The 17,059-nt window shown below is 41.1% G+C and overlaps 1 protein-coding gene and 1 pseudogene across 2 annotated transcripts in view; one reads left to right on the plus strand and one right to left on the minus strand.

Moving 5' to 3' along the window:
• The window catches only part of LOC308347823 (uncharacterized protein C3orf20), a gene marked incomplete at both ends in the record, with an annotated part of 74,805 nt that overhangs the window by 15,137 nt on the left and 42,609 nt on the right, over window positions 1–17,059 (plus strand). The window contains 4 exons of the mRNA XM_080811577.1: window positions 1,546–1,681; window positions 2,713–3,000; window positions 11,503–11,652; window positions 12,419–12,539. Of these exons, the coding sequence (XP_080667703.1) occupies window positions 1,546–1,681; window positions 2,713–3,000; window positions 11,503–11,652; window positions 12,419–12,539 (695 nt within the window). The remainder of the gene's footprint in view (window positions 1–1,545; window positions 1,682–2,712; window positions 3,001–11,502; window positions 11,653–12,418; window positions 12,540–17,059) is intronic.
• LOC308351294 (pyridoxal phosphate phosphatase PHOSPHO2-like) lies at window positions 7,267–7,981 on the minus strand (annotated as a pseudogene). Its single transcript has one exon. The product of its transcript is annotated as a pyridoxal phosphate phosphatase PHOSPHO2-like (transcript).

Raw genomic sequence — 17,059 nt, forward strand, 5'->3', positions numbered from 1 at the left:
TCCGCAGTAGGATGTCTACTATATAAAAACAACAACAAAAACAAAACACCTCAAAACAGGAGTTGGGGAGGATATGGAGATACTGGAACACTTGTGCACTGCTGGTGGGAATGCAAAATGGTGTCACTGCTATGAAAAACTATAGTATTTTCTCAAAAAATTAAAAATGAAATTATCGTATAATCTGGTAATTCTTCTTTTGGGTATATGCTCAAAAGAATTGAAAGCAGGGGCTCAATGAAGTAAGTGCATACCCATGTTCATAGCAGCATTATTCACAATAGCTAAACCATGGAAGCAACCCAAGTGTCCGTCAGTGGATGAATGGGTAAAGAAAATGTGGTCTATTCACGCAGTGGCATATTGCTCAGCTTTAAAAAGGAAGGAAATTCCTACATTATGCTAAGTGAAATAAGCCAGTCACAAAAAGACAAATACTAAATGACTCTACTTATATGAGGTACTTAGAATAATCAGACTCATAGACACAGAAAGTAGAGTGGTAATTGGCAGAGGCGGGGGGGGGAGTGAAGAATGGGGAATTATTGTTTAATGGGTAAGAGTTTTAATTTTATAAGATGAAAAAGAATTTATAGAGATGGATGGTGACAATGGGTGTACAACAGTGTGAATGTATTTAATACCACGGGACTGTCCACAGTAAGAATGGTAAGGATGGTAAGTTTTTGTGAGGTGTATTTAACCACAATATGTAAAAAAATAATAATAATTTCAGTCCAAGTCTCAGTCGATATACACTACCCTTCATTGAAGGCCTGAGGTTAGCCAACATCAGAGAAGTGTTACAGTTGATTGAGATGGAGTTGAGCCATTCTGTCTTTTTGTTTGTTTGTTTGTTTTTTGAGAGTGAGAGAGTGTGCGTGTGTGTGTGTATGTGTGTATGTGTGTGTAGGGGGTAGGGGATAGGCAGAGGGAAAGAAGCAGACTTCCCACTGAGCGCGGAGTCTGTTGCAGGGCTCCACGAGGGGCTCAATCCCACAATCCTGAGATTGTGACCTCAGCAAAAAGCAAGAGTCAGATGCTTAACCGACTGTACCACCCAGGTGCCTTGGGAGAGAATCTCAAGCAGGCTCTACACACAGCTGGAGCTTGATGGGGGGCTTAATCTTACAACCCTGAGATCATGCCCTGAGCCAAAATCAAGAGTCAGACACAACCGACTGAGCCACCCAGGTGCCCCTGAGACCTTCTGCCTTTAATCAGAAGTGTCAGAAGAGAATCACTTCAGCCCCCATGGCAGTCACATGCACAGGCCGTCCTGGGGAAACATGGTTGGGCTCATCACTCTGCACACATTTGTTCCTTATGCATGCTTAGTTGACTTGCAGGGCAACGTCTCTGTGTTACAAGTGACCTGCCAGGGATTCCCGTCCCTGGAAACCATGAATGATGCCCCCAATTACTTTGACCATCAGAAGATACTGCTCTTCTGCTCTCCCTGCCACCACATCCCCATCTGAGCATGATGTCTTAAGAAACCACTCCCTAAAACCCCCTCTCTGACTTCTTACTCTCCAGTAACAGGCAAATCAAAAAACTTAGAAGATATAACCGTGTTGTCCTTTCAACGAGGAGCCGGAATGTCTGCCTCTGACAGCGTGGAGTTCAGCGACCCCTGCCCTGAGGTCCGGGAGAAGCTGCAGGAGATGTGTCGCCATATGTGAGCACCTCAGTGGTTGGGGGCAGATGTGAGAGTTGGGTATGGCCACTAGCTACTTGTGTGTGCATGAAGGGGAATTCACAGAAGTGCCTGAGCAGTGCCAGGAAGTGCTAGCTACCCAGTGCCCCCAACGACAGTGTCAGGGGTCACGGCTGTCCCTCACACACTCTCCCATCCCCAGTCTCTCCCCCCACACAGTCCTTTTCAGTCCTTACTACAACCTGATGAGAAAGATGTGGTATGCCCATTTTGCAGATGAGGAAACTGAGGCAGCCCAAGCAGATGGGTAGGTAAGCCATTGCCAGAGGTCCCAAGGTTTGGTGGACTGACACCAGGGCATTGATCTTTGCCTCCTCACAATTTGCAGGGCTCCTTACACTTTTAAGGCTTTGTGCCCTGAACATTTATTTCTTAACATAATTTGTCAGATGTTTTCCTATAACAATAGCAGCAGCAAAAATCCTTTCAGAGGAAAAAAAAAACATTGACATGGATGATTAATGATATCTATGATTCTGGGTCCCACGAGTCTTAGCAAGTTAGTCTATATTTCTCCAAAGACTCAGACCATGGGTCATAAAGGATTTAAAACCTAGCCCCATTTGAGGCATATGTCTTGGGCTCCCCTGGGCCATTAATGCAGCTATAGAATACGGGAGGAGGGAAACCACCCAGCTTGCCCATTATTGTGATATTCTGGAAGGAAGCTCTTTTATAACCTCAGGAGTGGGGAGTGTGCAGCACCTCCAGCTCCCCTACCAGGTCCCCCTTCTGTACTCGGTCCTACTCCATGGGTCCTTACCCTATTGCTGAAGGTAGAAGTCAGGCAGAGACAAGTTTCAGAGGACAATTTCCCAGTTCTACCTAAAACTCCTGCTTTTAAGGACAAGGGGGAATGGGGCAGGCAGAGGTGCTCTGGGGGCAGGGAAATGGGATGAGAGTCTTGGGAACTGGGCAGGAACTGTAGAGAGAGTGTCCCTGGTGAGTAAGAGCCAAGTGGCTAGAAGATATGTTGGTCTCCTTCCCTGCAGAGAAGCGGAAAGGGCCTCGTGGAAAGGGAGGACTTTCTCCTGCCCCGTGATTTTTCGCAACTACAGGGCAAAGGTGCCCCCTCATCTAATGTCAGCCCTGAAAGGGGATGCTCAGACCCCGAGCTCCCACCACCCTCACCCTTCAGGTGCTCAGACCTCCGCTTCCACCCTTCACCAGCCTCCCACCTACCACCACCCTCACTTTGTCCGGCATTCTCAGGAGTGGAAGGTATCCAAGAAGATCATCAAGTTCCATTACGCCTTCCATGATGGGTCCTCCTTTGTGTAGTATCCTTTTATTTGCTGCTGCCCCTTCTCCCCAGCAACTCAGCCCCAGAAAAGCCCCGGGTTTGAATAAGCCTGAGTGTTTACTTTGGCTTTTCAACTGACCAGAGAAGCCTGGTGACATGTTCTTCAGGATATTAGGCATTTTTTGTTCACGTCGGAGAGGGCTCCCTTTGGAGAATGTCTGGGTGGGAAGCAATGCATCAAGAAGTCGCCTTGGACCCCGGTGTTCCTTGCAGGGGTCCTGTTGCCCACTCCCCAACAGACAGTGGGGCTGGACCGGATGCCCAGCCCATTTGGCAGCAAGGCTCTGAGGCTGATTCCAGGTTTTGCAGTCTGAGTTGGGTGAGACATCAAAAAGAGGAGCCACTAAGCCAGACATCCCTGTCCCTTCCTTGTAGGAATGGATGGTGTCCCTCACTTCAGTGTCACAAGAGGAATTTGGTGGCAGAGCCAGGCCTTGATTCAGGGCCACTTCACCTCTATTTAGGTCCCTCCTTCTTGCACAATTGTTATGCCTCCCAGGATTCTTTCGTGGAGCAGAAAGCAGGAGATGGGGGGAAGGAATATGGCCTTGTTTAATAATAAAACCACAGGGTGCTCAGTGTCCCATACCTTTGGAAGAGAGGGAGCTCTCGGAACTGTCAAATAGGCTGCCAAGCCAAGCCTGCCCCCCAGTAGCACCCCCCGCCGCCACCCCCTGCCCTCACTTCATTTGGCCTCTTCTCCAACTGAACTGGGAATTCAGAATTTAAGTGCCTTGTCAAAGGCATCCTATTGTTTCTCTGACCGTAAATGAATCCATTCATCACACTCCTCTTGGCCCTGCTTCTAGGGAGGCCTGTGATATTGAACACAGCAAACTCCCTCCAGGGTGACTGCTGCTTACTGGGAGTCATGGGCTCTCCCTTCCCCCTTTCCTGATTCGTCATTGTCTTGAATAGTATCATCTCCCTGAGCTCGAGAAACTATGTGAATTCTGTTGCTATCAGCAGGACCACAGTGGGTAACCCAGAGCACAGCCCTCATTCTCTTCCCTGTCCCAGAATCCCAAGGTCCCCTCGGATGGGACCACCCCAAACCTGCAGGCCCTGCTACTGGCAGGCTTGACCCATATGCCACCAGTGACCACGTCCTGTCCTCCAATGCATTTCATCTTTGAAAGTCCCAAGAGGCTGGGTTCTAGGTCCATTTCTTGGTGTCCCTGCCAGGTCACTTCATCTCTCTGGGCCTCACTTGCCTTCACTATAAGCAGAGGAAGTTAGACTCAGTGATCTTAGAGAAATTCTGTGTTACTGTGTTCCAGTGGCCAAAGCACGCATGTACCTGTTAGATCCCTTGTAAGCAGAGAAAAATGTTTGGAAGACATTTTCTGGACTCAGCAGTTAATTCTGGTCTCATGGAGATTGCTGGCCACAGCTCTCAAGTAGAAATGGTTTATCTACCCCTGAGGTGCCAGAGAGCTGCCAGCCCCGATTGGTTTGTTCTTTGTCCACATCAGACCCCGGAACCATCCCAGTATTCATTTCATTTGGGTGTCATTCCCTCCATTGTCAGCATCTCCCGGATGTCTTCCCACAACTGCTGATTCTCCCATCAAACTTCCCTCAAAGCCTTTTTTCCTATGCATGGACTCATCACATTTAAAACAAACTTTATTCACTGTGCTCAGCACTGTTCCCTTAGAAATACTCTGAGGTACTTATTTTTTTTAGTATGAAAAAATGTACATCACATAAAATTTATCATTTTAACCAGCTTAAAGTATGTAATTGAATGGCATAAACTATATTCATAATGCTGTGCAGCCATCTCCACAATCTAGTTCCAGGGCTTTTTCATCACCCTGAAAGCAAACCCCATGTTTGTTAAGCAGACGCTCCCCCGTTTCCCCTCCCCTACAGTTCCCGGCAACCACTAACATGCTTTTTGCTTCTTTGCATTTACCTGTTCCAGATAGTTCATATAAATGGGATCATGCAGCATGTGGCCTTTTGTATCTGGCTTCTTTCCCTCACCATTATGTCTTCAAGGTTCATCCACATTTTAATATACAACAGTGCCTCCTTTTTTAAATTGGGGTATATCCAATTTAGTGGCAGTCAGTACATTTACAGTGATGCTTCCATCACTTGTCTTAAGTTCCACAAACTTTTCATCACCCCAAAAGAAAACCCTATGCCCATTCAGCCATCACTTTCTGTTTCTCCCTACCCTAGCCCTAGCAACCACCAGTATGTTTTTATCTCTTTTGATTTGCCTCTTCTGGACATCTTACAAATCCTACCATATGTGACCTTCTGTGTCTGGCTTCTTTCACTGAGCATAATGTTTTCAAGGGTCACACATTATGGCACATCTCGCAATTTCCTTTTTGTGGCTGAATAATATTCTATTATATGGATGTTCCACTTTCTCCTAATCCATTCATTTGTTTATGGACATTAGGTTTTCCCTGCCACTGGGCTACTCTGAACACCTGTTTTTAATTCTTTTGGGTGTATACATAGGAGTGGAATTACTGGGTCATATAGTCATTCTATGTTTAACTTATTTAAGGTCCTCCAAAATGTTTTGCCGAGTGGCTCTGTGCCACTGTGTTATATTCCCACCTACAATGTGTAAGAGTTCCAGGTTCTCCACATCCTTGACCATGCTTGATATTTTCCAATTTTTAAATTCCAGCCACTCTAGTGGATGTAAAGTAATATCTCATTGTGGTTTTGAATGGTTTTCCTAATAACTAATGATTTCAAGCATCTTCATGTGCCTTCTTGGCATTTCTTCTTTGTAGAAATGTGTACTCAAGTCCTTCACCCATTTTTTTTTATTGTCCACTACTTACTGAGTTCCAAGAGTTGTTTATATATTATAGATACTAGATCCTTATCTGATAAATTATTTGCAACTTTTCTCCTAACCTGTGGGGTGTTTTTTCATTCTTTTGATAGTATCCTTTGAAGTATGGAAGTTTTTAATTGTTATGAAGTCCAATTTTTCTTTTCTTTTTTTGTTCCCTCTGCTTTGGGTTTCATAACTAAGAAACTATCCTTATGCCTGTATTGTCTTCTAAGAATTTAATGGTTTACAGATCTTACATTTAGGTCTTTGATCCATTTCCAGTTGATTTTTACATATGGTGTGAGATCAGGATCCAACGCCACCCTTTCTCAAGTGATATCCAGTTGTCCCACCTCTATTTCTTGAGGAGACTATTCTTTTGCCATTGAATGGTCTTGGCACCCTTGTTGAAGATCAGTTAATCATTGATATATGAGTTTATTTTTGGACTCTCAGTTCTAGTCCACTGATCTGTATGTCAGTGCCACAGCGTTTTGATTATTGTAGCTTTGTAGTGAAGTGTTGAAATTAGGAAGTTTGACTCACCTTTTTCTTTTTTCAAGATTATTTTGGTTATTTGGGGTCCTGTGCAAGTCCATATGATTTTTAAAATCAAATTTTCTGTTTTTGCAAGAACAGACTGATGAAATTTTGATATGAATTGCATTGAATCTGTAGGTCACTGTGGGGCATTTTGCCATGAACAAGATTAAGTCTGCCAATCCATGAATACTAACAACGAATTATCTGAAATGCTCTATGAACAGCAGCAAGAATAAAAAAGCGATGAACCAAAGGAAATAATGTCATTTACACTAGCATCCAAAAGTATAAAATACTTTGGAATAAATTTAACCAAGGAGGTATCAGGCTTCTACATCAAAAACTACAAAATACTGTTGAGATATATTAAAGAAGACTGAGATAAATGGAAAGACATCCCATGTTCATGTGGGACAACTGATTTCTGTGTGTTGATTTTGTATCCTGCAACAACTTTTCTGTGTTTCTAGGATTTTTTTTTTCAACTGAACTATATCACTTGTAGATATACAATTGTTCATATACATCTCTTATGATGTATTTTTTTAAATTTCTGTAAAGTCAGTAGTAAAGTCTCCACTTTCTGATTTTAGGAATTTGAATTTTCCTTTTTCTCTGACTCAGTCTAGCTAAAGGTTTCTCAATTTTGTTGATCTTTTCAAAGAATCAACTTTTGGTTTTGTTTGTTCTTTACAGTGTTTTCCTTTTCTCTGTTCTATTTTTCTCTTTTCTAACCTTTATTATTTCCTCCCTTTGGCTGGTTTTAACTTCAGTTTTCTCTTCTTTTTCTAGTTCCTAAGGTGGAAATTATGGTTATTGATTTGAGATCTTCTCTTTTAATGTGGGTATTTATAGCTATAAATTTCTTCCTGAGCTGCTTTCACATCATCCCATAGTGTTGTTGACATAATACTCCTTTATTAAAAATTGTAAATGAGAAATTATTTCAATACACAAAGACCAAACTACAACAGATTATTCCATAGGTTCAAGATTTTGAGACATTTTGGAAAGAGTTTTCTCTTAAGTATATCCTTTCCATGGCATGGCAACATCATTCTTCTTTTAAATAGTTACTGAACAGACATCATTTTCACCATCACCTATATAAACAATTTGTATATAATTCACAAGTTGTAACTGAATCTACAAATTCTACCAAAACTGCATTTTTGCAGAGATTCTCTGGGTACCTAATTACAAGAATGAGTTTGATAATTTTTCAGTGAGATGACCTTTGTTATCAAAAACTGCTGGATTTGCAAACCCTTTATCAAACACATCATGAAAACCGGTAGCTCCTAAAACCCAATATATGGAAACTGATTTTGAATCTGAAATAATGATGCAGTAAACTTTATCCTTGTCCTTCCTTATAAAGTTCAAAAGTTCCACCATCCCTAGAATGAAAGATACTGATGTCTCTGCTCTTTTCACTTCATCTTCTCTTACACCTGCAACTTCCAAATACTTAAAGATTCTGCCCCGAATCCTTTTTCATAAGAATTTTGTAGAAGATTTTTCTCTGGAGTGCACTGTACAATCCAGGTGTCACTATTGTCACTATGATTGTATTGTCAAAACAAAAAATGAGCAGTTTTCATGGTTCCAAAAGCAAATTTGGGTTACCAGTATATTGTGTTCCTGTGGGGATGATTCTCTGAGCACTCAGAATGAAACCAACATAGTATTTCCAAGACAATTAGTTTTACTTCAGAATAGAGCTTATGTTAAACAGTCATGATAATCTTCAGCTTTAAATGTCAGCCAGCTTCTACCAACATTACTCTTATTCTGTATGCAGGGAACAAAGTCTTCTGGTTTGGAGGAAAGAAATGGAGATTTCCTAACTCCAGCATTATTACAGTGGAACACCTGATAGTAAATCTGCCAGGTCTGCCCTGAATGTAGGTGTGAGCACCTGGTTGGGGGTCATCCCCTGTGAGGAGCATGTTGGATGTGGATGGGAGCGCGAGACTGGGCCAGATTCCCAGGGCTCCTCAGTGTCCCAGCCCAAATGTCAACAGCTGTCCTGGCCTCTGTGGCTGCTCCCTTGGACTCTGCCCTCTGACTTCATTCCCATGCCTTATCCCATAAGTTTTGATATATTGTATTTTTGTTTTCACACTTTCAGCTGTTTTCTAATTTCCCTTGTGATTGCTTCTCTATCCATTTGTTGTTTAAAGGTGTATTGTTTAATTTGCACCTGAGAATTTTCTAAATTTCCTTCTGCCATTGGTTTCTAATTTCATTCTGTTGTCAGAGAAGGTACATTCTATGATACCAATCTTTTCAAATTTATTGAGACTTGTTTTGTGGCCTAACATATTACCTCTACCAGAGAATGGTCCTGTGGACTCAAAAAGAATGTGTATTCTCTATTACTGGGTGGAGTGTTCTGTTAGGTCTAGTTGGTTTATAGCAGTGTTCAAATTCTTTATTTTCTTTATTGATCTTCTGTGTAATTGTTCTATCCATGATTAAAAGTAAGGTAGTGAAGTCTCCCAACTTCTATTGTAGAACTATTTCTTTTTTTAACCCTGTAAGTTTTTGCTTCATATTTTTTGGGGCTCTGCTGTTAGGTGTGTATATGTCTATAATTGTTGTATCTTCTTGAGGTATTGACCTTTTTCTCAATGTGCAATTTTCTTCTTTGTCTCTTATAAAAATTTTTAAAGTCTTTTGTCTCTGATATAAGTATAACCACCTCTGCTGTCTTTTGGTTACTAGTTGGGTGGAGTATCTATTTTCCATCATCTGGCTTTCAACCTAGTTGTGTCTTTGGATCTAAAGTAAGCTTCCTATAGACAGCATATATATTTAAACATATGTATGTGTATATATTTAAATGGATTTTAAAAATAATCCATTCTGTCAATCTGCCTTTTTGTTGGAGAATTTAGTCCATTTTTATTTAATGTAATTGCTGATATGGAAGGGCTTGATTCTGTCATTTTACTATTCATTTTCTATATGTGATATCTTTTTGTTGTTGTTGTTCTTGAGTTCCTATACTATTACCTTCTTCTGTGTTGAACTGATTTTTTTTTTTTTTTTGTAGTATGCCATTTTTATTCTCTCTCATTTTCTCTACTCCATATCTTTTGGGTTTTTTTTTTTTAAGTGTTTACTCTGGTATAATGGGTTGAATAGTGTCTCCAAAATGTATGTACATCTGGAGCTTCAGAATGTGACCATATTTGGAAGTAGGGTCTTTGCAGATATGATTAATTAAGACTAAGTCATATTGGCTTAGGGTGGAGCCCAATCCAATCAAGAGAAAACAGACACACAAAGAGGAAAGAAAGAGATGGGCCCTGTCAACACCTTGATTTCAGACTTCAAACAGCCAAGCTGTGAGAGAATAAATTTCTCTTGTTCAGGTTATCAAGTTTGTGGCCTGGATGTTATGGAAATCCCAAGAAACTAATACATTTGAATATTACAGCTGACAACAAACTAGTTTGAACTAATACCAATTTAGGCTTAATAGTACACAAAACTCTGCTGCTAAACAGCTCACCCTTCCTCCTTTATGTTGTTATCAGAAATTACATCTTTATATATGAATGTGTGCCATAAACATAGATTTACAATTAGTGTTTTATATCTTTGTCTTTCAACTTAGCTGGGGTAAAAAGAGAAATTATAAACCAAAAATACAATAATACCGGTTTTATATTTACTTGTATAGTTACCTTTACTGGTATTCTTTTTACTTGTATTGCTTTTAGTTATTATCGAATATCCTTTCATGTCAGCCTGAACAATACCTAGCATTTCCTATAGGGCAGGTCTACCTATGATGAACCCCCTCAACTTATGCTTATCTAGAAAGTCTTAATTTCTTCATTTTGTAGGATAGTTTTGCTCAATATAGAATTCTTGGTTGATAGCTTTTTTTTTTTTTTTTTTTTGGCTTTTTAAATATTTCATCCCCGTGCCTTCTGGCCTCCATGGTTTCTGATAAGAAATTGTCCTTATCTTCATTAAGTATCTGACGTACACAATGAGTCTCTTTTCTCTTGCTGCTTTCAAGATTCTTTGTCTTTGTCTTTTGGCAGTTTGCTAATAATGTGTCTCAGCATGGCTCTCTTTGCATTTATTCTCCTTCCAGTTTGTTAAGCTTCTTGAGTGTGTACAGCTATGTCTTTCATCAAATCTGTGGCACTTTTAATCCCTATTTCTTCAAATATTCTTTCTTCCCCTCTTCTCTCTCTCTCCTGTGCTTCTGAGACTCCTGTTATGGATATGTTTGTATGCTTGATGGTCTGCCATGGATCTCTTAGGCTCCATTAACTCTTCTTCATTCTTTTTTCTTTGTGCTCCTCAGGCTTGTTAATTCTATTGATCCATCTTCAAGTTCACTGAGACTTCGGCTCCAATATGCTGCTAAACCCATTTAGTGATTTTTTTTCATTCCAGTTATTGTACTATTCAGCTCTAGAATTTCCATTTGTTACTGTTTATGATTCCTATCTGTTTATTTTTCCCCCCATTGGTGGGGAAGCATTTGAAAGCAGTTGAGCCCCAGTGCCAACCACTGAAATTCTTCTGGGGTATTATTGAAATTCCTGCCCTAGCTGTCCACACCGTATTCCTTTAAGCTGAGACCAGTGCTTCTTGGGGTTGCCTTAGTAGGAAATGAGCGTGGAGGCGTTGCCTCCTCTCCTAGACTGATCATAAGGGGAGGCAGTCTGACAACATTAGAAATATACTTCATATTTCAGGTACAGGTTCTGCCACTTCCCTGTTCTGTCATGTGGGGTGATCATTTCTTTGCACCTTGGATTCCTCATCCTACAGATCCAACTTGCCCTGGTTTGCCTGAGACTTTCCTGGCTTTAGCAATGAAAGCCCCACATCCCAGGAGGCCCTACTCATCTGTGAAGTGGAGATAATACTACCTACCATAGGGTGGTTGTGACGAATGGAAAGAAGATACAGGAAGGCACACGGGGCATGGGTGTGCTCCATAATTAGTTGTTACTTATGCAAAGTGCAGGGAGGGTCTTTGAAGACTGAGAATGATGCACCAAATAACTATCATTTTGACATGAGATCTGGAGCACCTGAAAGCAGAACCTGGAGAGTTTTCTGTTCTCCTTGACTATCTGCCAGCTATCCCTCTGGAAACATCGCCATGTGTCAGATCCCCACGTGCTGCAAAGGAAGAACCATCACCTGCCTCTTTAATGATACACCTAGCTTCTTTCTGGCTCTGCTCAATGCTGAAGGACAGGGCTGTGTTCAGTACAACATGAAGGCCCGGTGAGTGGTTTGGGGGAATCTTGGCCCCATGGAAGTGTTTCTCGAGGTTACAGAGGAAGGCACTGAGGTGGTGGTCCACAGGAAAAGGAGGGACCATCAGTGTCCAGAGGTCTGGGAAGGCCGTGAGGCAGGGCTAAATTGGGACCTGCAGGGATATAGGTATGTTGAGGGCTGACCTTTGCTTGCTAGATCCATGTCACAGCAAAAGAGATGGGCACCTCCCCAAGTCCTGCTCCACTTGTACCCTCAGAACACTAAGATATGGATTGTTGGCTGGATTCATGGAAGAATTAGTGGAGAAGAGTGTTTTATACCAGAAGTGAGTGAAGGAGAAGCCATGGGTACAACTTCCATGGGGGTTTTTAAGAGAGGCACATATTCTTGTCATCCAAAAGTCAATGTCGTAAGGAAATGTTTTCAGAAGGAATGACTTATTCTTCTGCTATAGATGTTCCCATTCCCATTTTGGTGCCTGAGATCTTATACACCCAGGCTTTTGGGCACATATCTCATTTCTCCCCTTTTGGGTTTGGCCTGAGCCTCTCTTATCTCTCTCAAACCTGCCCTTTCTGACTGACATTCCTGTAGCATCAACAGATGAAGAGGTGTCAGACCATATTAGGCAGAGGAAGTGAGGCTGCCCACTGGTCTTCATGGTTCTTCTAGTCTAGGGCAGAGTCTCGGAGCCCTGCCTGCCTATAGTCTGTAGTGATGAGGCTTCCTTCAGGGGCTTGACATCAACTTCTCACTGCTGTATTTCTTCTAGTTGCCCATATGTCTTGGTCTTGGATGAGGAAGGTGGGACTGCCAATGACTACAAAGGCTACGTAGTTCACAAATGGAACTGGACTTCTAAGACAGAGACTTTGCTTTCCCTGGAATATAAGGTGGGCATGGACAGCACAGGTGGGGTGGCTTCAGCAACCTTTCTTGGGCTGCCCAGCATTTAGAGTCAGAGTGCTACCTGTAAGACAAATGCCTTGCTCTCAGGAGCTTTATAGTCTCTTTCAAAGGTTCCTCAGTTGGTGAGCAATGGTTGGGAGCTGGCTGAGGTAAACTTTTCACCAGCCTACAGCAACTGTTGACTGCTGTACTGAATCTTCCTAGTAATATCTGTCCTATCTTGTTCTTATTGTTAATATTACTACATTTTGATGGTTTAAATACCCCTCACTTTATGAAGGAATCATTATAGTACTCGATAGCTTTATTTTTAATGCCTATACATGGCAATAAGAATAGTTAGTAATTCTATGTTGGTCTGCCCAGTTTCTTTTATATCTTTACTATGTCACAAAATAAAAAACCTGCAAGTCAAAGGTGGCTGACGGACAAATCTTTTTTTGTTATTCATTTGATTGTTCAGACAACCATTCACCAAAGATTAAATAATAAATTAATAAAATTTATTTTATTAAGTAAAATAAATTAGAGTGGAATTACTATTATTAAATAATAATGATAAATTTATTAATAAAGTAACTAAATGTGCTTGTAACTTATTTAAGGCAGAATTTCTCATCCTTGGCAGAAATGACATTTTAGGATGGATAATTCTTTGCTATAACTATGCATTGTAGGATATTTAGCAGCAGCCCACCAGATACCAGTAGCATCACCTCCCCATGCTGTGACAGCTAAAAATATCCTCAGCCATTGTCAGATGTCTCTGGAGGGAGTAGTCACCCTTGATTGAGAATCACTGATCTAGAGGGTAGAAAGATAAGTAAACCCTTCAAGGAACCCCAAAGTCCAGGAGATTAATAAGAATATAAGATAGAGAAGAATAAGGGCAATGAGAGAGAGACAAAGTCATAGGGTTGAGATTCAGAGAAAGATCACAGAACACAGAATCTACTCAAGGTGGCTAGATATTAAGGGCCCCAGTGTAAGTGTTATGGATGGAAGTACTCTTGAAGTGTGTGGCAGGGATCAGGTACCCTACCCCTAATCGTCTGTCTCATGCTCGTCTTGTTCATCCTCTGCATTGGCCACTGGATTTTCATCCTTATATCCTAATTCCTATAGATCAGACCTCTGCTCAGAAACATTCAATATCTTGAACATATCTCACCCTTCTTATCCCTTGACCTGAAATGTGCCCCTTCCTGTCTCTGTCAAACCAAATTTCCCCTCCTTCACAGCCCAGCTCATGCTTCTTCTCCATCATGGCACTGCAGTCCACATCCATTTCCCTTTTCTCACAGTACCCACATTCTGGGTTAGTCATATGATAATTAATCATGCTCTGGTTGCATATCAGAATCCTATGGAACCTTAAAAAATGTAGATCCCCAGGCACAGCCTCAGAGAGATTCTGATTCAGGTGGTCTGTTATAAGTGCTAGATTTCTGTAATTTTCACAAGTATTTCTGATGCTTGGCCATGTCAGAGATTGTCAGTCTAGGAGTGTATTGAGTATTGTCTTAATATTAAGCTTTTTGTAGCTCTATGAAAAGTTTACAGTCCATGACAATTATAAATTGGTTGCAGACAGGCACCACACATTGTGTATCAGCGTGACTTAGTGGACAGAATGGAATGAGAGCCTGAGAAGCCTTGTGCCAGCTAGCCAGATTCTGGCTATGAAGCTTTGTGAAAATCACTAAGCTCCTCTGAGTCTGGGTGGTCTAATCAATGCAGAGTAGGTCACCACACCAGCCCTGCCTCACACTGCTTTTGTGGGAACTAAATAAAATAATGTCAGGGAAGTTGCTTTGACATCACTAAAGTGTTTTGGCAATATAGTTCAGTTCATTGTTTTATCCCCTGGAGCTGCATACAGAGAAATGCACAATAGGGCTGGTGCAGTCAGGAGAGGCCAGGAAGACACACTGACCCTTTAGTGGCAACAGCAGCATGTGTGCATGCAATTCATGTAGATAGAAGAGGGAAGGGAAAGCATTCTGGGTAGAAGGAATAGCCTCTTTAAAGGCTTAGAGTTAGGACTTAGTGTGGCAGCTTTAAAAGTCCACAGGTGCTTCTTGTAAAAGAAAGGGGGCAGAAGGTGTATATGTTGTGGGGTGGAGGGGAGAGGTGTTGGATATCAGGCTGAGGAACTTGCTTGTTGTTTTGTAGGCTGCAGTGGCCAGTTTGTTTTCACCCAGATATTAACATTTCCAGTGTTTTTCTTTCCTCTCCGAAAATCCAAGTTTCCCTCCAGTATTCTTTCTCTTCAGTCTGAAGAAGTTCCTTTAAGCATTTCTTGAAGCACAGATCTGCTGACAACAAATTATGTTTGCTTTCATGTTAAAACTGTCTTTATGAAAGGATATCTTTCCTGGGCATGGAATTCTGGGTTGACTGGGTTTTTTTCCCTTCCTTCCAGCAACTTAAAGATACTTTTCTACTGTGTATGTCCTCCAAAGTTTATAATGAGAAGTCTGTAGTTATTCAAATCATTGTTCATTTTTCTAGCTGCTTTCAAGATTTCCTCTTTAATCTGATTTTCTAAGTTTGACTATGATGTGTCTGGGTATGGTTGTCTTTGTTCTGTTTGGGATTTCTTGAGCTTCTTGATTTTGTAAATTTTTGTCCTTCACTGAATTTGGAAAGTCTTGTGTCATTGTTTTAGGGGGAAATGTGCTCAATCTCTCTCCTTTTCCCCTGAGACTCCAATTACATGTATTTTAGAGATTTTAATATTGTCCCAAAGGTCTCTGAGACTCTGTTAATTCATTCATTCTTTTTTTTTTTTTAATTTTCGAGAGAGAGAGAGAGAGAGAGAGAAAATCTTTTTTTTTTTTTTTTTTAAGGCTACCTTGTGTGGACGTTCAAGTTGACATTGCCTCTTTAAAAAAAAAAAAAGATTTATTTATTTGAGAGAGAGAGAAAGAGAGTAGGAGCGGTGGGGGGGATCTCAAGCAGACTCCCTGCTGAACATGGAGCCCATTACAGGGCTTGATCTGACGGTCTTGAGATCATGATCTGAGTGGAAATCAGGAGTCAGTCCTTAACCTTCCGAGCCACCCAGGCACCCCCAGAGAGAATCTTAAGCAGGCTCCATGCTCATTGTGGAGCCCCCTATGGGGCTTGATCTCACAACCCAAGATCATGACCTGGGCCAAAATCAAGAGTTGGATGCTTAACCAACTAAGCCACCCAGGCACTCCAACTCTGTTCTTCTGTTCTCAGATTGGATAATTTCTATGGATCTAAGTCTCAAGTTCACTGACTTTATTCTGATATCTTCATTCTGCTGTTATGTTAATCCTGTGGATCTTTAAAATTTCATATATGTATTTTTAAGTCTAGGATTTCCATTTAGTTTTTTCTTTATATTTTCTCTGCTGAGATTGTCTATTTTTCATTTATTACAAGTATATTTTCCTTGGCTTCATTGAACACAGTTAAATTAGCTACTTTAAAGTTCTTTTCAATTTCAATATCCGGGACATACCACATATTTATCTGTTACCTTGAGAATAGTTCATACTTCACTGGTTCTTTACATGTTGAGTAATTTTAGATCATTGACATTGTGTATGTTGTCTGAGGATCTGTGGATTGTGGAGTCTGAATTTTGACATATTTCTCTGAAAGTTGTTAACATTTTTGTTTTAGCAGGCAGTGATCTTGGTCAGACTCACACCACAAACTTTGTTTTACTTGCAGGAGGCAAGAGTTCACATCTCAGTTCAGTTTTTCTGTTTCCCTAGCAGTAAGCTGTCTTGAGTCTTCCCTGTTTATGCATGGTTCAGGGATTAGCCAGGGGTATGGATGGTTTATTCATAGAATTTGGGCCTCTGTTTCTTTGGCACCATCCCTTCTGGAATTTTATCCTTACTTTTCTGTGATTGTAGTTTCCACAGGTTCAGTCTTTCCCTGGGCCAGGAAGATAGTGGTGTTTTGGCCATGACTGTGGCTTGCCTTCAGGCTAAATCTATAAAGTAGAAATTCATCCTATGCTGGCCCTTTCTTTTAAGTTTTGATTCTTCAAAATTTGCTCACTTTTGTTTATTCTTCAGAGTCTTTGGGATGTTGTTTTATTGTGTTTGTGTCAAGTTCTGTGGTTGGGTCAGCCTGGTAGGAACTGACTCAGCTATATTGGAAGTACAACCAGCTGGTTAGTTTCTAAGTTGAGGGCTGCCATGCTTGGGTCAGCTGTGTGTAGAAAGTTGACTAGAAATGGAAAAAATCAGTGGATGGCTAGTACAAAGACTAGTTATGGAGTTACTAGCCAGACCTGACATGATGAAGGGTAGCAGCAACACTTCTTAAAGGAACCATTTCAGTGGAAGGATTCAGTGGCATTCAAACATCAGCTGTAGGGGCTAAATAAGAGGAGAGAGGAATATAGATGACCGCAATGGAGTATGTGTCTGGGTGGAAAAAGAAGTTTCTGAGAGAGTCAGAAATGAATGTAGTTTTAGATGTGCTGATTGGGCTCAGTGGCTTCTGTGATATA

The sequence above is a fragment of the Martes martes genome (assembly GCF_963455335.1).
Source record: "Martes martes genome assembly, chromosome: 1".
Taxonomy (NCBI): domain Eukaryota; kingdom Metazoa; phylum Chordata; class Mammalia; order Carnivora; family Mustelidae; genus Martes; species Martes martes.